Here is a 25,976-nt window from a genome sequence, read left to right on the forward strand (position 1 = left end):
GGCTGTATCACATCCGGCCGCGATTGGGAGTCCCATAGGGCAGAGCAAAATTGGCCCAGCGTCGTCCGGGTTTGGTCGGGGTAGGCAGTCATTGTAAATAAGAATTAGTTCTTAACTGACTTGCCAAGTTAAATAAAGTTTACACAAACAAACTAAAAAGTTATTTTGGCGGCATTTAGGTATGTTCCCATTACCAGTAAAACAATCAATACCTTTTTCTTTCACTTACTTGCTGTGCTGTTTCGTTGTTCATTTGTTCAGTCGTTTCATTCTCAACCAGGATTGCAATGGAACGCCGTTTGGGTCTCTGCATGTCAAAAAAGACACACGTCAAATAACGCTATTTGACGTGTCAGGACCTGAATATGACTGCACGTCACATAATAATTTAACCCGTTCATTGATTACACTCATATTTCATATGTCACAATTCATCGATACATATGCTATGATGCTGGTAAAGTTGTCTCGCGCACCTACAGCGCTGGTCATTAAATAAAAGCTTGCTAGCTCATGGATGCAAATATTTTTCTTCCCCAAAAACAGCAAAACGACAATGTTTCAGTAGCTATCGTTAGCTAACTAACAATATAGCTAGGTGTCATCTAAAATAACCCTAATTTATAAGACAATTCTTATTTGATTAATGGTGGTCAGACCCATCAATATGAAGCCAGCCACAATAAGGATTAGCCACAATAGTGGACTTTGCAGTTAGCCTTCAATATAAAAGTATGGCATAATTCTACTCTTTGTATTCATTTGCATCACTATCAATGATATACTTTTAGTTTGAAAGCAAACCTCAAAATCCACTATTGTTCCTGATCCTTATTGTGCCTAGCTTCCCAACACATAACCTGGTCCGGTCGAGCCTCACTAGCCAGAAGAAGCTAGCTGGCTGCTTATAACATTAGCTTTGGGCAACAGGGTTAAGTAGCTGGCTAGCTATTAATTTTCATATTCTGAAGTTCAATTTCTATAGGCGAACAACAAGTGGCAACCTAGCTAATACTTACTCAAGTACGTACAAGTGAAACTAAAGCAGGAAGTACCAGTAACTTGCTCAATAAGGAAGTAATCAGATGATGCTACTAAATCTTTGCTAAGAATAATGAAAATGACTGCAGTTTCTACTGGTCCTTGTTTTCAGGCTGGTTGTATTGGTGCTAGCTAGGTACCAAGCTAAAGCTAGCAACCCCAAGAAGTTGCGGTCAAACAAATTATGCTTTATTACCATTGCGGTATTGTAAACAGACCGTCTTGCAGACTTTCTTGAACAGCTTTGACAGTGCTACTGCATCTTTTTTTGACACGCAAAGGCTTTCCATAGTATGTATGTCGGGAAGCTATTATACTTTTTTTTTCTTTTTTTAACTAGGCAAGTCAGTTATGAACAATTTCTTATTTACAATGACTGCCTAGGAAAAGTGGGTTAACAGCCTTGTTCAGGTACAGAATGACAGATTCTTTACTTTGTCAGCTAGGGGATTCGATCTAGAAACCTTTCGGTTACTTGCCCAATGCTCTAAGCACCCAAGCTAATAGCAGTGACGCCATTACTGTGTAACTCCGGTAGGGCAACATCTGAAAAATTGCACAATTGGTAGTGTGTACCGGTGCTGGACCAGTCAGCAAAAGCCAACATCACCCATGACAGAGAACAGTTGATTGTCAAGGGCAATGAATTCCATTATCTTGGCTTTAATGGATTTCGCCTTTGAGTTGTCTCGCTGAAATTTCCTTACTATTTCAAATGACTGCTCGACTTGTTGACTGCTCAAGCTACACAGCAGACATTGTGGGATAGGTTAGGAATGCTATGTTGCAACAGAGAAGGTAGCAGCAACTTTATGTAAAAAATAAGTTACAAACAATGCAAAAAAATAAATACAAAATAGCAGTTGGTTAGGAGCACGTAAAACAGCAGCCATCGTCTCCGGCGCCATTATCCAAAGTGCTAATTTCAGCCAGCACCGACAGGGATATTTAAAACCAACCAAAAGCTGCTTTTAGCGGTACCACTGATGTTTTAGTTTTATTGGATTAAAAACCAAGCATAGCCTCCCCTCCTCTCAATGAAAGATTTTTTTTGTCTGCCCAATGCAATTGCAAAGTAGTCAAGACTGTCGATAAAGGGTTTGGCTTCTGTGATCACTTCGAAACAAATCTTAAACACCAAAGCTTCATTAAAATATCAAGTTTGAGAGGAGTAAAACTGAGCTGACATTCCCTTTTCATCTATGCATTGTAGGCAGGCCCACATTTTAGCTATGCAGGTCCCGTTTTGGATGTGCGTCAAACCCTCCATAGTCTGCTCTGTTTTAATATTACAGGGAAAATGATGGTGCCTTGAAGTGTGACAGACTATTTAAAACAAGTTGTTTCGTTTTGATTATAATTTTCTTTTTAGGCCTTATCAATAATTAATTTAATCTTGCTTATTGACAATGTTTGGCATGCCCATGCCAAAATGCAATTTAGATTGGACCTAGCCCCTATATCAGTGTGAATGCCATTGAAGCCACACAATTACTGAAAATTGGATCAAGTTAACCCATTTAGCAAAGATGGGATAGGTCTACCTTTTGTTATTTCATTTCTGTAAGTCATTTAACAAACTATTTTAGACTAACATTGGAATTGAAGTTGATTCCAAGGCAATACATAAAAGACCATAAATACAGAACCTGAAGCAACCACATGTTTTTGCCATGGAGCACGTTCTGATTGGCCAGTGAGGGGCCAAGCCTCAACACAATCACAACTTGTTTATTCATGGAAACCCAGCCCTTTCGCGCCAACGCCAACAAGTGCGCCAACAATTGTGATTTCTGACACCCACGAACCTATAGCGCAACCGCCTACACTTAGATTTACTATTGCGTAAAGTTTGTTAAAAATAGAGCCGTAAACCAAAGCCAATTCCAACAAAAAATATCATTATACCAGAACTAATGAAACATCCTGGGACAATTCTGACATACAGCAGCAAATAACGTAAGGTAATTTGCGCTCTAATGAGCAACGCTGTCCAAGGCATCAGATAAAGGCATTCTGAGCACAATTGACAGGAAGTCAGTAATGCGGTTGGGGCGAGGTTCGTCATGCACACTATCGCCCGTCAATTCCGCCTTCACTGCTGCAAGCCCCCTTCCGATGTGAATTGATTGTAAATATAATGATAACCAGCCGACGAGATCTGGTGCCCGTTTCTTTAATATGTTACCACCTTGCAGACACACAGCTGTAAACAGGATTAGAGTGGGCCATTTAAAAATCTGCCACACCTACAATAGGAGGAAGGGGCTGATAACTGTCACACACTGTGGCAGCCAATTTGTTTGCTATGTAACAGATTGAGGTGACAGCAGTCCCCAAAATGGCTAGATCATCAAGCCCACTGGGTTGAGAAACAAAGTATTTTACCAGCTTTTGAGAGCATTGAATCATGTCAATATGTTTTCCACATGCATTTCCTAACCATTAGTATGTGTCAAAAGGCATTTTGTCCACTGAAAGGTTACCTACACTCAGTGGTCAGTTTTTTGGTACACGACCACGTTCGCGAAAATGGTTCGCTCCTACAGAGAGTGAGTCAAATGGCCGTGGCATGCCATATACACTACCAGTCAAAAGTTACTCATTCAAGGTTTATTTTTTATTTTTACTATTTTATACATTGTAGAATAGTGAAGACATCAAAACTATGAAATAACATGGAATCATGTAGGGAAAAAAAGTCAAAATATATTTGATGTTTTACATTCTTCAAAGTAGCCACCCTTTGCTTTGACAGCTTTGCACACTTGGCATTCTCTCAACCAGCTTCTTGAGGTTGTTACCTGGAATGCATTTCAATTAACATGTGTGCCTTCTTAAAAGTTCATTTGTGATAGAAGATGACACTATTTGGTAAAAGTTCATATGGAAAAAACACGTCACATGCACCGAAAACAACAGGTGTAGACCTTACAATGAAATGCTTACTTACGAGCCCCTAACAGTGCAGTTTAAAAAAAATACAGATAAGAATAAGAGATAAAAGTAACAAGTAATTAAAAGAGCAGCAGTAAAAAAACTCCGGTACTCCGGTACAGAGTCAATGTGCGGGGGCACCGGTTAGTTGAGGAAGTATGTAGGTAGAGTTATTTAAGTGACTATGCATAGATGACAACAGAGAGTGGCAGTGGTGTGGAGAGGGAGGGGGCAATGCAAATAGTCTGGGTAGCCAATTGACTAGATGTACAGGAGTCTTAGGGCTTGGGGGTAGAAGCTGTTTTAGAAGCCTTTTCAAACCTAGACTTGGGGCTCCGGTACCACCTGCCGTGCGTTAGCAGAGAAAACAGTCTATGACTAGGGTGGCTGGAGTCTGATAATTTCTTGGGCCTTCCTCTGACTGATATAGAGGCCCTGGATGGCAGGAAGCTTGGCCCCAGTGATGTACCGGGCCGTATGCACTACCCTCTGTAGGACCTTGCGGTCGGAGGCCGAGCAGTGGCCATACCAGGCAGTGATGCAATCAGGCAGTGATACAATCAGTCAGGATGCTCTCGATGGTGCAGCTGTAGAACCTTTTGAGGATCTGTGGAAACATGCCAAATCTTTTCAGTCTCCGGAGGGGGAATAGGTTATGTTGTGCCCGCTTCACTACTGTCTTTGTGTGCTTGGACCATGTTAGTTTGTTGGTGATGTGGACACCTAGGAACTTAAAGCTCTCAACCTGCTCTACTGCAGCCCCATCGATGAGAATAGGGGTGTACTCGGTCCTCTTCTTCCTGTAGTCCACAATCATCTTCTTTGTCTTGATCACATTGAGGGAGAGGTTGTTGTCCTGGCACCACCCGGCCAGGTCTCTGACCTCCCCCTATCTCGATGTTGTCGGTGATCAGGCCTACCACTGTGGTGATGGTATGTAATGACGGTGTTGGAGTCATGCCTGGCCATGCAGTCATGAGTGAACAGGGAGTACAGGAGGGGGCTGATCACGCACCCCTGAGGGGACCCTGTGTTGAGGATCAGTGTGGCGGATGTTTTGTTACCTACCCTTACCACCTGGGGGCAGCCCGTCAGGAAGTCCAGGATCCAGTTGCAGAGGAAGGTGTTTAGTCCCAGGGTCCTTCGCTTATTGATGAGCTTAGAGGGCATTATGGTGTTGAATGCTAAGCTGTGGTCAATGAATAGCATTCTCACATAGGTGTTCCTTTTGTCCAGGTGGGAAAGGGCAGTGTGGAGTGCAATAAAGATTATATCAACTGTTGGGGCGGTATGCAAATTGGAGCGGGTCTAGGGTTTCAGCTCTCAGCTGTGCTTCCCTTTGTAGTTTGTAATGGTTTGCAAGCCCTGCCACATCCGACGAGCATCATAGTATGACTCGTAGTATTACTCAGTCTTAGTCCTGTATTGACGCTTTGCCTGTTTTATGGTTCATCGGAGGGCATAGCGGGATTTCTTATAAGCTTCCGGGTTAGAGTCCCACTCCTTGAAAGCGGCAGCTCTAGCCTTTAGCTCAGTGCGGATGCTGCCTGTAATCCATGGCTTCTGGTTGGGGTATGTACGGTCACTGCGGGGACGACGTCATCGATGCACTTACTGAAGAAGTTGCAAAAACCATCAAGCGCTATGATGAAACTGGCTCTCATGAGAACCGCCACATGAAAGGAACACCCAGAGTTACCTCTGCTGCAGAGGATTAGTTCAGAGTTACCAGCCTCAGAAATTGCAGCCCAAATAAATGCTTCAGAGTTCAAGTAACAGACACATCTCAACATCAACTGTTCAGAGGAGACTGCGTGAATCAGGCCTTCATGATCGAATTGCTGCAAATAAACCACTAATAAAAGGACACCAACAAGAAGAGACTTGCTAGGGCCAAGAGACACAAGCAATGGACATTAGACTGGTGGAAATTTGTCCTTTGGTCTGGAGTCCAAATCGGAGATTTTTAGTTCCAACCGCCGTGTCTTTAAGAGGGGTGAACGGAGGATCTACACGTGTATTTCCCACCGTAAAACATGGAGGTGCCACTGTGTGGGGGTGCTTCGCTGGTGACAATGTCAGTGATTTATTTAGAATTCAAGTCACACAACCAGTATGGCAACCACAGCATTCTGCAGCGATACGCCATCCCATCTGGTTTGGGCTTAGTGGGATTATTATTTGTTTTTCCACAGGACAATGACCCAACACACCTCCAGGCTGTGTATGGGCTATTTTACCAAGATAGAGTGATGGAGTGCTGCATCAGATGACCTGGCCTCCACAATCCCACAAACTCAACCGAATTGAGATGGTTTGGGATGAGTCGGACCGCAGAAGGAAAAGCAGCCAACAAGGAAGAAGGAAAGGAAAAGCAGCCAACAAGTACTCAGCATATGTGGGAATTCCTTCAAGACTGTTGGAAAAGCATTCCAGGTGAAGCTGATTGAGAGAATGCCAAGAGTGTGCAAAGCTGTCATCAAGGCAAAGGGTGGCTATTTGAAGAATCTCAAATATAAAATATATTTTGATTTGTTTGACAGTTTTTTTGATTCCATGTGCCACTTCATAGTTGATGTCATCTTCACTATTATTCTACAATGTAGATAATAGTACAAATAAACAAAACCCTTGAATGGGTAGGTGTTATAAAACTTTTGACCGGTAGTGTGCAGACGGGCATCAAAGCATTCAGTTAAGGTTTGATTGAATGTTAGAATGGGCAAAACGAGTGACCTAAGCTACTTTGAGCGTGGTATGATCGTCGTGAAAGGTGCACTGGTCCCAGTACCTCAGAAACGTCTGGCCTCCTTGGCTTTTCACAAATTACAGTGTCTAGGGTTACCATGAATAGTGCGACAAACTAAAAAAGTCCAGTCAGCGGCAGTCCTGTGGGCGAAAACAGCTTGTTGATGAGAGGTCGAAAGAGAATGGAAAGAATTGTGCAAGCTAACAGGCAGGCCATAAACAGGCAAATAACGGCACAGGACAACAGTGGTGTGCAGAACGGCATTTCTGAACCCACAACTCGTGGGTCCATGTCATGGATGGGTTATTGCAGCAGACGACCACACCGGGTTCTACTCCTATCAGCTAACAAGAACAAGCAGCTCCAGTGGGCACACGATCACCAACACTGGACAATTGAGGAGTGGAAAAACATTGGCTGGTCCAACGAATCCCAGTTCCTGTTGCGTCATGCTGATGGCAGTCAGGATTTGGCGTAACCACATGATGGCGGTGGTGGTGTGGCGAATGTTTTCCATGCACACCTTAGGTCCCTTGATACCAACTGAGCAACGTTTCCATGACCTGAAGAATTAAGAAGGTTCTGGAGGCTAAAGGGGGCCCGACCCGGTACTAGATGGGCCACAGTGTATATTATCACTTAAAGGATACATCAGGGAATTGAATGGCTAAACCTACAAAGATTAAAGAATTTAAAATACCTGATAAATCATGTACTTTTTCTACATCCTCGCCATGTAGATCAAACATTTCCCTCGAGAAAGGAGCTTTATATCTCTGTCACACAATAAGGGAGCCAGTCAGTGCACTGTGTATTCCGGTATGGTGGAGTTTAGGGTTGTCTGGAGCCCATCAGCCCATGGGCCTGAATGAGCCTCATCTTCGCAGGGCAGAATGAGCAGGGGCAGGTGAGGTGGAAGAGAGAGCGTGCGCATGCGAGAAAGAGGAGTCTATTGACAGCCTTTCATCAGCCGTCAGGGAGAGCCAGGCGCAGTGTGGATTAAAGACACACAAACTGAAATGGAACATCAAACAGAGGCAAGTGAAGAGCTGCGTCAGAGCACCTCTGATCACCCCAATGGGCACAGGAAGTGCCCCCTCGCTATCTCTACATACCAGTGCTGGTGAGATGCTGAAGGCCAGACTGCAGAGATGAACTGGGGGAGTTGTTCCAGGTAAATTAGCAAAATGAGAGGATCCTTTGACAAAACATGTACAAAAATGGCAGGTCTTACAGTGAAAAATGAGGGAATCTCGCTTTAATAATTAGTGAAAAGACAGTGGGAGGGACCGAAAAAACAGAAAGACAGAAAGAAAAATATCAAGTATATAAAAAGAAGCAAGCTCTCTGGGTCACAACGTTGAGGGATGCCCAGTGAGCACCTGTAGTCTAGTCCTACTTTTGACACATCAATCTATGGGGAGCTCCTCTGAACAGACGGTGTGCACCGCTCTACTCCTGACTGTGTACAGACAGACTCACTAGAGGAGAAGCTCAGTCTGCTGAAAACAGTGAATATACTCAGAGATTGCTCCTAAATCCAGCCACTGAGCCACCATGAACCTCGGGATAGCCACAGGTATTCGCTCTCTGAATGGGTCCGAGTCCTAGACTTCCTGACGGGCCGACCCCAGGTGGTGAAGGTAGGCAACAAAAATCCCATGCTGATCCTCAACATGGAGGCCCTACAGGGGTGCGTACTCAGTTTCTCCTGTACTCCTTGTTCACCCATGACTGCGTGGCTACTAGAGTTGACCCCAATTATTTGGTCGATAGGCTGTTGGTCAAAGCAGTAGAATACACACACACAAATGTCCCCTTTTCAGGACCCTGTCTTTCAAAGATAATTAGTAAAAATTTGACAGGTGAAGCTGATTAAGAGAATGCCAAGAGTGTGCAAAGCTGTCATCAAGGCAAAGGGTGGCTACTTTGAAGAATCTCAAATATAAAATATATTTTGATTTGTTTAACACTTTTTTTGGTTACTACATGATTCCATGTGTTATTTCATAGTTTCGATGTCTTCACTATTATTCTATAATAATATAATAAATAAAACCCCAAACCTTTGACTGACTGACTATGTATGTATGCATGCAAGTATATAGATATATATATTTTTTAATGGCTCGAGGCACCCGTCTTTTTTGCACCCATCTCAGTGTACTAACCCATTGTTAGGCCGTGGGGATGGCAAAGTCCAAGAAGGGGAGTGTGGCTGCGCGTCTCTCTCCAGAATGTGCTCTCTCCCACCAATTTGTACACATTCATTGTTTCATAACGTCATTGTGTTTGATTGTTAGTGTCTATCAATTCCCCATTACATAGATCACCAGTATTACATCTCCCGTTAATTCCTATAATTTCTCATCTACAATATTTGGTAATGTCTGTTAATGCAATCAATACATTATTATTCCAGTCTTAACATTCTCATTGTCAGAGTGGACACATTGTTTGCAGAGAGCACAACCTTGTGAGAAACAAGTTTGTTTATTTCATTCTATTTACGAGTTGTTAACTTAGTCACTGTTTTTTTGGAGCGCTTACTCAATGTTGAGTAAGGACGCACACCTGGTTACACATAGAAGTAGGCCTATAGGATCCCTGGCCTGCACACAAATGTAGGCATAAAAATGTGCCCATTTGGGGTTCTGATAGTATTTCTGATTGGCTTGACGCACCACCAGTAATGAGCTGTGGAGCTTCTCAAAGTATTTTTTTCTTCACCTCAAACAGCAAGCAAATGATGCACATTTCCAACTCAATCATCAATAAATTCATAAAAAATCCTATAATGTGATTCTGGATTTTTTTTTCTCATTTTGTCTGTCATAGTTGAAGTGTACCTATGATGAAAATTACAGGCCTCTCTCATCTTATTAAGTGGGAGAACTTGCACAATTTGTGGCTGACTAAATACTTTCTGCCCCACTGTATGTACATACAGTTATTGAACACTGGTCACTTTAATAATGTTTATTGTTCTGAAATCGTTTCTGTAGTTAGAAACAGATAAGATTAGCATTCCTGCAACATTTTGTGCAAATGTGATTCGATCTTTGAGAAACTAAGCTAATTTATTACTCACTTTATATACACTGCTCAAAAAAATAAAGGGAACACTTAAACAACACAATGTAACAAGTCAATCACACTTCTGTGAAATCAAACTGTCCACTCAGGAAGCAACACTGATTGACAATACATTTAATATGCTCTTGTGCAAATGGAATAGACAACAGGTGGAAATTATAGGCAATTAGCAAGACACCCCCAATAAAGGAGTGGTTCTGCAGGTGGTGACCACAGACCACTTCTCAGTTCCTATGCTTCCTGGCTGATGTTTTGGTCACTTTTGAATGCTGGCGGTGCTTTCACTCTAGTGGTAGCATGAGACGGAGTCTACAACCCACACAAGTGGCTCAGGTAGTGCAGCTCATCCAGGATGGCACATCAATACGAGCTGTGGCAAGAAGGTTTGCTGTGTCTGTCAGCGTAGTGTCCAGAGCATGGAGGCGCTACCAGGAGACAGGCCAGTACATCAGGAGACGTGGAGGAGGCCGCAGGAGGGCAACAACCCAGCAGCAGGACCGCTACCTCCGCCTTTGTGCAAGGAGGAGCACTGCCAGAGCCCTGGAAAATGACCTCCAGCAGGCCACAAATGTGCATGTGTCTGCTCAAACGGTCAGAAACAGACTCCATGAGGGTGGTATGAGGGCCCGACGTCCACAGGTGGGGGTTGTGCTTACAGCCCAACACCGTGCAGGACGTTTGGCATTTGGCAGAGAACACCAAGATTGGCAAATTCGCCACTGGCGCCCTGTGCTCTTCACAGATGAAAGCAGGTTCACACTGAGCACGTGACAGACGTGAGAGAGTCTGGAGACGCAGTGGAGAACGTTCTTCTGCCTGCAACATCCTCCAGCATGACCGGTTTGGCAGTGGGTCAGTCATGGTGTGGGGTGGCATTTCTTTGGGGGGCCACACAGCCCTCCATGTGCTCGCCAGAGGTAGCCTGACTGCCATTAGGCACCGAGATGAGATCCTCAGACCCCTTGTGAGACCATATGCTGGTGCGGTTGGCCCTGGGTTCCTCCTAATGCAAGACAATGCTAGATCTCATGTGGCTGGAGTGTGTCAGTAGTTCCTGCAAGAGGAAGGCATTGATGCTATGGACTGGCCCGCCCATTCCCCAGACCTGAATCCAATTGAGCACATCTGGGACATCATGTCTCGCTCCATCCACCAACGCCACGTTGCACCACAGACTGTCCAGGACTTGGCGGATGCTTTAGTCAGGTCTGGGAGGAGATCCCTCAGGAGACCATCCGCCACCTCATCAGGAGCATGCCCAGGCGTTGTAGGGAGGTCATACAGGCACGTGGAGGCCACACACACCACTGAGCCTCATTTTGACTTGTTTTAAGGACATTACATCAAAGTTGGATCAGCCTGTAGTGTGGTTTTCCACTTTAATTTTGAGTGCGACTCCAAATCCAGACCTCCATGGGTTGATAAATTTGATTTCCATTGATAATTTTTGTGTGATTTTGTTGTCAGCACATTCAACTATGTAAAGAAAAAAGTATTTAATAAGAATATTTCATTCATTCAGATCTAGGATGTGTTATTTTAGTGTTCCCTTTATTTTTTTGAGCAGTGTATATACACACACATACTGTATTCGACATAGCTCATCCTATTTAACTACTGTTGTACATAACTTGTACTACTTCAGTATTGTCCATACTGTTCTATACACAACACATATTTATATTCTGGACTCTGACATTGCTTATTCTAATATTAATTTCTTATTTTGCGGGGGGGGGGGGGGATTATTTGTGTATTAGTATTGTACTGTTAGACACTTACTGTTGACTAACCCCATTCCGTACAAATTTGCACAACCGCAGCATTCAAACAATGCTGTACGTTAAATTGTGACATGTCATGACGTACAGCATGCAACTCATTCTGTGTCGTACAGCCTTTCTCCACTTGATGTAGCGCTTCTCTTGCACAATAAAAACAAGGGACAGGGTAAGGGGGGATAACTTGTCAATTGTACAACTGAATGCATCACTGCAAGACATCATGACTCAATAGCCGCTGTTTACTTCTGAAGATAAATTTAGTGCCGCCCTAAAAAACAGATTCAAATTCAACACAAACCTTCAAATAATGACACATTAAATAAACTCTTTATAGTGTTTATTTACATTTTAGGAGGTGATAAGTTGGACAGATCGGGTGAAAAAAGCTGTTTCCCCACAGCTCCTCCTTTCCCTATCACGCAGTAGGTTTCGTTCCCCAACCGCCATTTTTTAAAAGACCCGACGGAGCTCATTGCCTTCTTCAATCATGCAGAGACGGGCAGCATCAAGGTCTCGTCATTGATTTCGCTGGAAAGGGGAGAAACTGTGCTTTACAATGGTATTCATATTACAGTTGACCTGGAAGTATTGTTTTTGGGCGCTAAAATAAGATCAATGGTACTTTACAGCGCGATGTACAAAAGTGCTTTAGGTAACTATACTGCACTATTGGAGCTAGAAACATAAGCATTTCGCTGCACCTGCTTTAACATCTTCTAATCTGTGTACGCGACAAATATAATGGTACTAGCGGTAAAAAGAACCCGCTGTGTTCTCTCTCAGTGTCTTAACCATCGTGGTGAGGTGATCCTATCAACAGAGCAGTGCCTTTCCCTTAATGTATGGGAAGAGATACACACACACACACACACACACACACACACACACACACCCCCCCCCAAAGTGTGTGTGTGTTCATGTGAAAGGCACTGAACCAGGACACCTTTGTTACAGAGGAGAAATAGACATCAGTTCTTGGGAATAGCCATTCAGCCAATCACTTTCTAATCTAAGCACACACCTTTAGGACAACAGAAGAAGAAGAACAACCGTCTAAAAAACCATTAAAGCAGGAATCCTTAATGGTGAAACTGCCATGTCCATTTGTGATACTACAACAAAGAAGTTACTTCAAATACCAAACAGTTTTTTTCCCACTCCGATTATTTTTTTTTACCACGATGCCGTTTTATCAACAAAACAAAAAATGTGCTGGGGGTGAACAGTGGCGCCATTACCCTTACACGTATTTCAGCTTTAACATTATTAGGGTACTCAAGACACACCCACACAAATGTAAAAACACATGTAAAGTATAAGCACACATTTATAATATATATACAAAAGACATACAGATAAACACTGTGGCTGGTACACTGTTGTCTTCCCCCCCTGTTAGGCTGTCAGGAAGCATCAGCACTCAGGGCCAAATGATGGCTGATGATGGAATCAGTGAGGCAGATGTGCAAACACGCCTGGTGGAGCAGCCCGCACCACAGGCTTCCTGTCACTATTAAACCCAGCCCAGCAATGGAAAAGGGCTAATCTACTCCACAGCCCGCAAAGTCCCCTCACCCTTACACACAGGTGTTTGAGTGGACTTTACATGTTGAACTGGGTGAAGGATCGTGAGGACACTACAGGGGTTGGCCTGGGTATTATGGGATGTCAAGAAGGAGGGTAAAGGAAGGGAGCACCCCTCTAGTATACAATAGGATATAATAGGATGGAAAAGACTTCTAATAACCGGTATTACGAAAGGAAAGCCAACAATGTTATTACTCAATGTAGGCTAAGTATGGTCAAGGTGAGGGTAAAAGGGAAGCAGAAAGCTCAGTAATTATTCTAGGTTTAAAATTCAATTCCATTTATAAACCTTATGCTGAATCACAGTAACTTACCAGTAATACTGTAATATTAAATCAAACTATACTCTGATACACAAATGTGACCACAACACTACTCAGTAAGACTGAACATACTATTTCTGTTCAAATTTTTGGGGGGATTACCTAAAAAAGAAATGGGGAACAAAGTAAGGAAATTGTCTGTTGGCATTGAGCTCAGGTGCATCGTTTCCATTGATCATCCTTGAGGTTTCTATGACTTGGAGTCCACCTGTGGTCAATTCAATTGATTGGACATGATTTGGAAAGGCATACACCTGTCTATATAAGGTCCCACCGTTGACAGGGTATGTCAGGGCAAAAACCAAGCCATGAGGTCCAAGGATTTGTCTGTAGAGTTCAGAGACAGGATTGTGTCGAGGCACAGATCTAGGGAAGAGTACCAAAAAATGTCTGCAGTTGTGAAGGTCCCCAAGAACACAGTGGCCTCCCATCATTCTTAAATGGAAGTTGTTCGGAACCACCAAGACTCCTCCTAGATCTGGCCGCCTGTCCCAACTGAGCTATTGGAGGAGAAGGACCTTGGTCAGGGAGGTGATCAAGAACCCAATGGTCATTCTGACAGAGCTCTAGTGTTCCTCTGTGGAGATGGGAGAACCTTCCAGAAGGACAACCATCTCTGCAGCACTCCAACAATCAGGCCTTTATTGTAGTGGCCAGACGGAAGCCACTCCTCAGTAAAAGACACATGACAGCCCGCTTGGAGTTGCCAAAAGGCACCTAAAGACTCTCAGACCATGAGAAACAAGATTCTCTGGTCTGACAAAACCAAGATTGAACTATTTGGCCTGAATGCCAATTGTCACATCTGGAGGAAACCTACAGTGAAGCAAGGTGGTGGCAGCATCATGCAGTGGGGATGTTTTTCAGCAGCGGGACTGGGAGACTAGTCAGGATCGAGGCAAAAATGAACAGAGCAAAGTACAGCGAGATCCTTGATGAAAACCTGCTCCAGAGCGCTCAGGACCTCCAACTGGGGTGAAGGTTTACCTTCCAACAGGACACAGACCCTAAGCACACAGCCAAGACAAAGCAGGAGTGACTTCAGGACAAGTCTCTGAATGTCCTTGAATGGCACAGCCAGACCCAGACTTGAACCCGTTCGAACCTCTCTGGAGAGACCTAAAAATAGCTGTGCAGCAACGCTCCCCATCCTACCTGACAGAGCTTGAGAAGATCTGCAGAGAATGGGAGAAATTCCCCAAATACAGGTGTGCCAAGCTTGTAGCATCATAACCAAGAAGACTCGAAGCTGTAATCATTGCCAAAGATGCTTCAACAAAGTACTGAGTAAATGGTCAGAATACTTATATAAATATGATATAAACTCAGCAAAAAAAGAAACGTCCCTTTTTTAGGACCCTGTCTTTCAAGGATAATTAGTAAAAATCCAAATAACATCACAGATCTTCATTGTAAAGGGTTTAAACACTGTTTCCCATGCTTGTTCAATGAATCATAAACAAGTAATGAACATGGACCTGTGGAACGATCGTTAAGACACTAACAGCTTACAGAGGGTAGGCAAATTAATGTCAGTTATGAAAACTTAGGACACTAAAAGAGGCCTTTCTACTGACTATGAAAAATACCAAAAGAAAGATGCCCAGGGTCCCTGCTCATCTGCATGAACGTGCCTTAGGAATGCTGCAAGGAGGCATGAGGACTGCAGACGTGGCCAGGGCAAATAAATTGCAATGTCCGTACTGTGAGCCACCTAAGAGAGTGCTACAGGGAGACAGGACGGACAGCTGATCGTCCTCGCAGTGGCTGACCACGTGTAACAACACCTGCACAGGATCGGTACATCCGAACATCACACCTGCGGGACAGGTACAGGATGGCAACAACTGCTCGAGTTACACCAGGAACGCACAATCCCGCCATCAGTGCTCAGACTGTCTGCAATAGGCTGAGAGAGGCTGGACTGAGGGCTTGTAGGCCTATTGTAAGGCAGGTCCTCACCAGACAACACCGGCAACAACGTCGCCTATGGGCACAAACCCACCGTCGCTGGACCAGACAGGACTGGCAAAAAGTGCTCTTCACTGAGAAGTCGCGGTTTTGTCTCAACAGGGGTGATGATTGCAGGCAATCTCAACGCTGTGCGTTACAGGGAAGACATCCTCCTCCCTCATGTGGTACCCTCCTGCAGGCTCATCCTAACATGACCCTCCAACATGACAATGCCACCAGCCATACTGCTCGTTCTGTGCATGATGTCCTGCATGAGAGGAATGGCAGTGATCTGCCATGGCCAGCAAAGAGCCCGGATCTCAATCCCATTGAGCATGTCTGGGACCTGTTGGATCGGAGGGTGAGGGCTAGGGCCATTCTCCCCAGAAATGTCTGGGAACTTGCAAGTGCCTTGGTGGAAGAGTGGGGTAACATCTCACAGCAAGAACTGGCAAATCTGGTGCAGTCCATGAGGAGGAGATGTACTGCAGTACTTAATGCAGCTGGTGGCCACACCAGATACTGACTGTTACTTTTTATTTTGACCCCCCCTTTGTTCAGGGACACATCTTTCCATTTTTGTTAGTCACATGTCTGTGGAACTTGTTCAGTTGTTGAATCTTATGTTCATACAAATATTGACACGTTAAGTTTGCGGAGATTGTTTTTATTTTTTATAAACCGGCAAAAAATCTAGCAGCCTGCTTTTGCTTTGTCATTATGGGATATTGTGTGTAGATTGAAAAAAAAAACACAAATAAAAAACATTGGTTTATTTTAGAATAAGGCTGAATCCTTTCAGATTTAGCTAGCTAACTCTGCAAATAGTATTGCTGGGTGATTTAAAAATTCAGTCAATCGATCAATAATAATAATAATAATAATAATAATAATAATAATAATAATAATAGTTAGCAAAATGTAAAATCTGTAAAAATGATAGGAATCAAAAAGGTACTGAACTTGTGAAACATCACAGCACTGTTGAAAAATATGTCAAATAGAACTGGATGGTCTTCAGAAATAGGTGGAGGGGTTGAGGGTAGCTGAAGGAAGAGACTAAAAACAAACAAAAAGATAACTAATGTAAAATATACCGTCTCCGTAAAATAAATGTATTACACTACCATTCAAAAGATTGGGGTCACTTAGAAATGTCCTTGTTTTTGAAAGAAAAATATTTTTCGGGCCATTAAAATAACATCAGATTGATCAGAAATACAGTGTAGACACTATTAATGTTTTTCAGTTCGCTGCAGCTAGAGAATGGAACGAGCTGCAACACTCAAACTGGACAGTTTTATCTCAATCTCTTTGTTCAAAGACTCAATCATGGACACTCTTACTGGCAGTTGTGGCTGCTTTGCGTGATGTATTGTTGTCTCTCCCTTCTTGCCCTTTGTGCTGTTGTCTGTGCCCTATAATGTTTGTGCCATGTTTTATAGCGATGCACCGATAGGACAATTTTGGGATATACCGATATCCAACATTTTCCTTGCCAAAAAACAAAAACGATTTAATTTCATTTTTGCAGCCTTTTAAAAGCATTCTAGTACAGTTAAATAGTTAACACACACACAGCGGTCTACGGCACCGCATCTCAGTGCAAGAGGCGTCACTACACTCCCTGGTTCGAATCCAGGCTGTATCACATCCGGCCTTGATTGGGAGTCCCATAGGGCGGCGCACAATTGGCCCAGCGTCGTCAGAGTTTGCCAGGGTAGGCCATCATTGTAAATAAGAATTTGTTCTTAACTGACTTGCCTAGTTAAATAAAGGTTACACACACACACACACACACACACACCAAAAAGTAATTTTGTTGGCATTTACGCATGTCCCCATTACCAGTAAAACATAATCAAAATCCATTTATTTTACTTACTTGCTGTGTGTGCTGTTTCGTTGTTCATTTGTTCAGGGGCTTCATTCTCAACCAGGATTGCTATGGAAGGCCGTTTGGGTCTCTGCATGTCTCAAAATATACCATTTAACGTGTCAATTAAGCTTGTTGACCAATCAGGATCTGAATATGACTGCAGGTCACAAAATAGTTTAACGTGTTCATACATTTTTTACTCAGTTATTACACTATCACTCGTATTCCATTTGTCACAACGATTCATCGATACGTGTGCTATGATGCTGGTAAAGTTGTCTCGCACACCTACAGCGCTGGTCATTAAATAAAAGCTTGCTAGCTCATGGATGCAAATATTTTTCTTCCCCAAAAACAGCAAAACGACAATGTTTCAGTAGCTATCGTTAGCTAACTAACAATATAGCTAGGTGTCATCTAAAATAACCCTAATTTATAAGACAGTTCTTATTTGATTAATGGTAGTCAGACCCATCAATGTGAAGCTAGCCACAATAAGGATTAGCCACAATAGTGGACTTTGCGGTTAGCCTTCATAATAGAAGTATGGCATAATTCTACCCTTTGTATTCATTTGCATCACTGTCAATTACATAATTTTAGTTTGAAGGCAAAACTCAAAATCCACTACTTTGCCTAATCCTTATTGTGGCTAGTTTCCCAACACATAACCTGGTCTGGGTTAGCCTCACTAGCCAGATGAAGCTAGCTGGCTGCTTATAACATTATCTTTGGGAAACAGGTTTAAATAGCTGGCTAGCTATTAATTTTCATTAACTGAAGTTCAATTTCAATAAGAAAACAACAAGTGGCAACCTAGCTAATACTTACTCAAGGATTCCTAAATCATTGCTAAGAATAATGAAAATGACTGCAGTTTCTACTGGTCATTGTTTTCAGGCTGGTTGTATTGGTGCTAGCTAGGTACCAAGCGAATGCTCTCTACCCCAAAAGTTGCGGTCGAACAAAATCATGCTTTACAACCAACGCGGTATTGAAAACAGATAATTCGTGGCCGGTGTTTGCAGACTTTCTTATACAGCTTTGACAATGCTACTGCATCTTTTTTGACACGCAAAGACCCAAACGGTGTTCCATAGTATGCATGTAGTGAAGCTAATAGCAGTGACACTATTACTGTGTAACTCTGGTAGGGCAACATCTGAAAAATAGCGCTGTTGGTAGTGTGTACCGGTGCTCGATCAGTCGTCGAAAGCCAACATTACCCACGACCAGAAAACGGTTGATTGTCAAGGACAATGAATTTCATTATCTTGGCTTTAATGGATTGCGCCTTTGAGTTGTCTCACTGAAAGGTTCTTACTCCTTCAAATGACTGCTTGACCTTTTGACTGCTAGAGCCACACAGCAGACATTGTGGGCTAGGTTAGGAATGTGTGTTGCACGTGTAGCGCAACATTTTACGTGGAATTATTACGTCACGTACCTATTATAGAGGTATGCACGTCAGCTTTGACATCAGTTTTGCACATAGGCGTTAAACTAGACATCGGCCGATACCGATGTTAGCATTTTTAGCTAATCTTGGACGATTCGGATTTGGTCACAGATATATCGTGCATCCCTAATGTTTTATGCTGCTACAATGTTGTGTTGCTACCATGTTGTTGTTGATGTTATGTTGCCAGGTGTTTCTGCCATAGGTCTCTATGAAGTGTTGTCTCTCTTGTTGTGATGTGTGTTTTGTCCCATATTTAGATTGTATTCTTTTTTTTTTATATCCCAGTCCCCGCAGGAGGTCTTTTGGTACACCGTCATTGTAAATCAGAATTTGTTCTTAGCTGACTTGCCTAGTTAAATAAAAGGTTAAATAACAAATAAAAATGACTATTGTAGCTGGAAAAAGGCAGATTTTTAATGGAATATCTACATAGGCCCATTATTAGCAACCAGCACTCCTGTGTTTCAATGGCACGTTGTGTTGGCTAATCCAAGTTTAGGATTTTAAAAAGGCTAACTGATCATTAGAAAACCCTTCTGCAATTATGTTAGCACAGCTGAAAACTGTTGTCCTGATTTTTTTTTTTTTTTAACTGCCCTTTAGAATAGTTGAGTATCTGGAGCATCAACATTTGTGGGTTCGATTACAGGCTCAAAATGGCCATAAACAAAGACTGTTCTTCTGAAAAGCGTCAGTCTATTCTTGTTCTGAGAAATGAAGGCTATTCCATGCGAGAAATTGTCAAGAAACTGAAGATCTCGTACAACGTTGTGTACAACTCCCTTCACAGAACAGAGCAAACTGGCCCTAACCAGAATAGAAAGAGTGGGAGGCCCCAGTGCACAACTGAGCAAGAGTACATTAGTGTCTAGTTTGAGAAAAAGATGCCTCACATGTTTTCAACTGGCAGCTTCATTAAATAATACCCGCAAAACACAGTCTCAATATCAATAGTGAAGAGGCGACTCCGGGATGCTGGTCATCTAGGCAGAGTTGCAAAGAAAAATACATATATCTCAGACTGGCCAATAAAAATAAAAGATTAAGATGGGCAAAAGAACACAGACACTGGACAGAGGAACTTCGGAGTCGCCTCTTTACTGTTGACATTGAGACTGGTGTTTCGCGGGTACTATTTAATGAAGTTGCCAGTTGAGGACTTGTGAGGCGTCTGTTTATCAAACTAGACACTAATGTACTTGTCCTCTTGCTCAGTTGCGCACTGGGGCCTCCCACTCTTTCTATTCTGGTTAGAGCCAGTTTGGTGAATATGCAGGCCAAAACTGGGACATTTTCAGCTTTCAGGAATTGTGTACAGATCGTTGCAACATGAGGCCGTGCATGACCATGCTGAAACATGAGGTGATGGCGGGGGATGAATGGCACGACAATAGGCCTCAGGATCTCATCACGGTATATCTCTGTGCATTCAAATTGCCATTGACAAAATGCAATTGTGTTCACTGTCCGTAGCGTATGCCTGCCCATACCATGACTGCAATCTGCCCGGTACAGTTGAAACCGGAATTCATCTGTGACAGTGGCTATCGAAGGTAAGCATTTTCCCAATTAAGTCGGTTATGATGCCAAACTGCAGTCAGGTCAAGACCCTGGTGAGGAGGACGAGCACGCAGATGAGCTTCCCTGAGATCGTTTCTGACAGTTTGCGCTGAAATTCTTCAGTTGTGCAAACCCACAGTTTCATCAGCTGTCTGGGTGGTTGGTCTCAGACGATCCCGTAGATGAAGAAACCGGATGTGGAGATCCTGGGCTGGTATGGTACCACATGATCTGCGGTTGTGAGGCCAGTTGGACGTACTGCCAAATTCTCTAAAAACAACAGAGGTGGCTTATGGTAGAGAAATTAACATTTAATTCTCTGGCAACAAGTCTGGTGGACATTCCTGCAGTCAGCATGCCAATTGCATGCTCCCTCAAAACTTGAGACATCTGTGACATTGTGTTGTGTGACAACTGCACATTTTGGAGTGGCCTTCTATTGTACACAACACAAGGTGTACAATGCTGTGTAATGCTGTGTAATGTTCATGCTGTTTAATCAGCTTCTTGATATGCCACACCAGTCAGATGGATGGATTATCTTGGCAAAGGAGAAATGCTCACTAACAGGGATGTAAACTAATTTTGGTGCAAAATTTCTGGGATCTTCTATTTCAGCTCATGAAACATGGGACCAACAATTTAAATGTTGCATTTATATTTTTGTTCCGTGCATTAACATACATGTGCCACACAGAGAGCCCAGTTCAGAGGATAGTTGGGCCTCATCTCCAGCGATCATTCTTGGAATAAAAACGCAAAGGAATATGCAGAGAAAGAAAGGGAAAGTGACCTTTTTTAAGATGGTATCGCCTTTAATCCTTAGCATGGTCCTGCTTGGGACACAAGCTGCAAGAGGCTGATACAACGGCCCAAATGCCACCTTGCATCTGCATCTCTAGGTAGCATATTAATGGAGAGCTAGCTACAGCACTCTGTCTGAAGAGGATGTCATTAGAGGGACACACCGGGTGACAGCCATATTGGTCAAGTTGAACACTTACCTCAGCGGCTGCAGTAGATGGCTTGTACATTGGAAGGAATGTTGAAGAAATTGTGTTGTAGCATGTCTGAGAGTCATAGCTTTTATTGCAGGCAGGTAGTCTAGCGGTTAGAGCATTGGGCCAGTAACCGAAAGGTCGGCAGTTTGAATCCCAGAGCCGACAGGGTGAAAAGTCTGTTGATGTGCCCTTGATCTAGGCACTTAATTGCTCCAGGGTCGCCGTTGATAATGGCAGATATCACACACACACAAATATCACACACACAACTCTAACTTACAGATCGTGGCAGGCTAGAACGCATGGCTTACAGAGAGTACATACAGTAAATGAGGATTACTGATATGAACTATTTTACTGAAAATGTCCCTTTATTTTTTGCAAGCGATGTCACGAGGAACAAATGTTATAGTGGCATTGCCCTCTGCTGGACAGGATGGAAACTGCTACAACATAATAACATTATTCTGAAAAATGACCTCTTGAATGAAACTCAAATTTATTTTGAGCCAATGCAAATGCCAGTTGTTCACAGAGAGAAGCAGCGTCGGGATGTGAGAGTGATGGTCAGTAATTAGACTTGCCATTTTCGTCTCAAACAGTCATTAGTCACTTCCGAACAAGTCCCATGTTATAATGTTAATATCTCTGAATTGCTGCAATTAGAAAAGGTTCGCTCTAAGGCTCGATTATTTGTTGTTGCTTTCAAAATGTCACTGGGGGAAATTGACTTCTCAGATGGGGGAATATAACACTTTTGAATCAATAGAGCAAGTATTCCATGCTTCTTCTCTAATGACTATGGTCTCAATCATGTTAATATCTTTGAATAAAATATACCATCAGTGAAACCGGTAAATGTCACCATAAGGTGTTGTGTACCAGACAATTAATGTGTCATAAATGTAAATCATCTATAAGAAGTTAAACACTATTGTCATATTGTGACAATTGATTAGGACCACAAAAATAACATGGAGCACCAATACAACACTGCTTGCTGTTCTTCTTAAGGACAAACCTATGATTCCCTAGCTCCCCTAGTTGAACATGGCAGATTAAAACATGTGTCAGTAGCCCTCTGGCTCTTTGTCTGACAAATAGGCTTTACGCTTGGGCGGTCTTTAAGAAAGATGACTGGTGTTGTTTTACATGGGGGGAGTGGGGGGGGGGGGACAGTATCTTAAAGAAGCCCACCGTTTTGATGGAGCTGCGTGTTTTCTCTTTCCACTCGTGGCTGCTCAGCTCAAAGGTGCAGTGCACGTAGGTCTCTCTGTCGTACGAGCCAAGGATAAAAAGCCTGAGGGAGAAATTAGAGAAGAAAAAGCTCATTTTAGACAGTACATCATTGCTGATTCTCTCGGTCTCCCTATGTGTAGTGCATTGCCTACAATATGTAACAATATATTTAAAATACAGACGTACACACTTGAAGGACCTTGATGCCACTGTGGACGAACCAAATTATTTGGGCTGGGACAAGTGTTTTCAAGTACTACTAGAATGCATCAGAGACCCCTGACCAATGATACAAGGATACTGAAGCAAACACTGTCAAGGATATTGCTGCCCTTTTGTGAAGTGATGAAAATACACAAAAAAAAAAAAATACTAAAGGTAAAGCAGTAGTAGATGTGCATTTGAAGTGTTTAACTATTTATATTACAGAATTACTTTCTAAAATATACAGTAGGTAGACCTATTTGAAATTGATAGTTTCAACTTATTTTAAAGTCATTAAAATACAATTGACACCTGTTTAAAAAAAGTAAACAAAGAAACAGTAATAACTATTTATATTTGCCTCAATTACACCACTGGATACGTATGTTCTTGTCCCATTAACTCAATTGAGTCCCCAATTACTGTATACCTCAAGCTCTCTGTATACAGGATGTGCAGATGACATACTGGATTCTGGATGAACAATATGCTGACTGTGTCTCCATCTGCTGGTGACAGACAATACATTTTACACAGACTTGACAACCTAATCCTGCCAGTCAATGAATTGTCAAGCTCCTTTAAAAATGGAGGTTAAATCTGGCCACTTAAACTTTGGACACCCTTCTGTCTTGACCAGTGTCTTAACTAGTTCACTAGCCAGTGCCTGACTTTAAATACGTTACCAAAACACACCTAATGTTTTCAATTAATGTATTATATACAGTCGTGGCCAAAAGTTTTGAGAATGACACAAATATTCATTTTCACAAAGTCTGCTGCCTCAGTGTCTTTAGATATTTTTGTCAGATGTTACTATGGAATACTGAAGTATAATTACAAGCATTTCATAAGTGTCAAAGGCTTTTATTGACAATTCGCATGCTGTAAATTAACTTCTGGGCCACATCCTGACTGATGGCAGCCTATTCTTGCATAATCAATGCTTGGAGTTTGTCAGAAATTGTGGGGTTTTGTTTGTCCACCCGTCTCTTGAGGATTGACCACAAGTTGTCAATGGGATTAAGGTCTGGGGAGTTTCCTGGCCATGGACCCAAAATATCGATGTTTTGTTCCCAGAGCCACTTAGTTATTACTTTTGCCTTATGGCAAGGTGCTCTATCATGCTGGAAAAGGCATTGTTCGTCACCAAACTGTTCCTGGATGGTTGGGAGAAGTCGCTCTCAGAGGATGTGTTGGTACCATTCTTTATTCATGGCTGTGTTCTTAGGCAAATTTGTGTGTGAGCCCACTCACTTGGCCGAGAAGCAACCCCACACATGAATGGTCTCAGGATGCTTTACTGTTGGCATGACACAGGACTGATGGTAGCGCTCACCTTGTCTTCTCAAGACAAGCTTTTTTTCCAGATGCCCAAAACAATTGGAAAGGGGATTCATCAGAGAAAATTACTTTACCCCAGTCCTCAGCAGTCCAATCCCTGTTTCTTTTGTAGAATATCAGTCTGTCCCTGATGTTTTTCTTGGAGAGAAGTGGCTTCTTTGCTGCCCTTCTTGACACCAGGCCATCCTCCAAAAGTATTTGCCTCACTGTGCGTGCAGATGCACTCACACCTGCCTGCTGCCATTCCTGAGCAAGCTCTGTACTGGTGGTGCCCCGATCCCGCAGCTGAATCAACTTTAGGAGACGGTCCGGGCTCTTGCTGGACTTTCTTGGGCGCCCTGAAGCCTTCTTCACAACAATTGAACCGCTCTCCTTGAAGTTCTTGATGATCCGATAAATGGTTGATTTAGGTGCAATCTTACTGGCAGCAATACCCTTGCCTGTGAAGCCCTTTTTGTGCAAAGCAATGATGTTTCCTTGCAGGTAACTATGATTGACAGAGGAAGAACAATTATTCCAAGCACCACTCTCCTTTTGAAGCTTCCAGTCTGTTATTTGAACTCAATCAGCATGACAGAGTGATCTCCAGGCTTGTCCTCATCAACAATCACGCCTGTGTTGACGAGAGAATCACTGACATGATGTCAGCTGGTCCTTTTGTGGCAGGGCTGAAATGCAGTGGAAATGTTTTTGGGGGATTCCGTTCATTTGCATGGCAAAGAGGGGCTTTGCAATTAATTGCAATTCATCTGATCACTCTTCATAACATTCATCATACAAACTGGCAGCAGACTTTGTGAAAATTAATGTGTGTGTCATTCTCAATTTTTGGCCACGACTGTACAGTTGAAGTCGGAAGTTTACATACACTTAGGTTGGAGTCATTAAAACTTGTTTTTCAACCACTCCACAAATTTTTTGTTAACAAACTATAGTTTTGGCAAGTCGGTTAGGACATCTACTTTGTGCATGACAAGTAATTATTCTAACAATTGTTTACAGACAGATTATTTCACTTAATCACAATTCCAGTGGGTCAGAAGTTTACATACACTAAGTTTACTGTGCCATTAAACAGCTTGGAAAAATTCCAGAAAATGATGTCATGGCATTAGAAGCTTCTGGTAGGCTAATTGACATCATTTGAATCAATTGGAGGTGTACCTGAGGATGTATTTCACGGCCTACCTTCAAAATCAGAGCCTCTTTGCTTGACATCATGGGGAAATCAAAAGAAATCAGCCAAGACCTCAGAAAAAATATTGTAGACCTCCACAAGTCTGGATCATCCTTGGGAGCAATTTCCAAACGCCTGAAGGTACCACGTTCATTTGTACAATCAACAGTACGAAAGTATAAACACTATGGGACCACGCAGCCGTCATACATTTGTGCATCAGGTATCCTCGTGGTTAGAGCGTTGGACTAGTAACTGAAAGGTTGCAAGATCGAATCCCCGAACTGACAAGGTAAAGATCTGTCGTTCTGCCCCTGAATAAGGCCGTCATTGAAAATTAGAATTTGTACTTAACTGACCTGCCTAGTTAAATAAAAGGTACAAATAAAAAATACAGCTCAGGAAGGAGACGCGTTCTGTCTCCTAGAGATGAACGTACTTTGGTGCGAAAAGTGCAAATCAATCCCAGAACAACAGCAAAGGACCTTGTGAAGGAAGATGCTGGAGGAAACAGGCACAAAAGCATCTTTTCAACAGTAAAACGAGTCCTATATCGACATAACCTGAAAGGCCGCTCAGCAAGGAAGAAGCCAATGCACAAAAAACGCAATAAAAAAAGCCAGACTATGGTTTGCAAATG

At 42.7% G+C, this 25,976-nt stretch overlaps 1 protein-coding gene across 2 annotated transcripts in view; it reads right to left on the bottom strand.

Annotated features, from left to right (window-relative positions):
• pdzd8 (PDZ domain containing 8) overlaps positions 1 to 25,976 on the bottom strand; it is a 74,738-nt gene that overhangs the window by 19,858 nt on the left and 28,904 nt on the right. Inside the window, exons 3-4 of one of the 2 annotated variants that reach the window (XM_090238793.1) lie at positions 22,570 to 22,672; positions 230 to 307 (exon numbers count right to left, since the gene is read on the bottom strand). In XM_090238793.1, coding sequence (XP_090094919.1) covers positions 230 to 307; positions 22,570 to 22,672 — 181 coding nt within the window. The remainder of the gene's footprint in view (positions 1 to 229; positions 308 to 22,569; positions 22,673 to 25,976) is intronic. The other variant, XM_021609993.3, reaches the window with a different exon arrangement.

Source organism: Oncorhynchus mykiss, chromosome 1 (genome assembly GCF_057628025.1).
Source record: "Oncorhynchus mykiss isolate SJ-2025 chromosome 1, ASM5762802v1, whole genome shotgun sequence".
Lineage (NCBI taxonomy): Eukaryota > Metazoa > Chordata > Actinopteri > Salmoniformes > Salmonidae > Oncorhynchus > Oncorhynchus mykiss.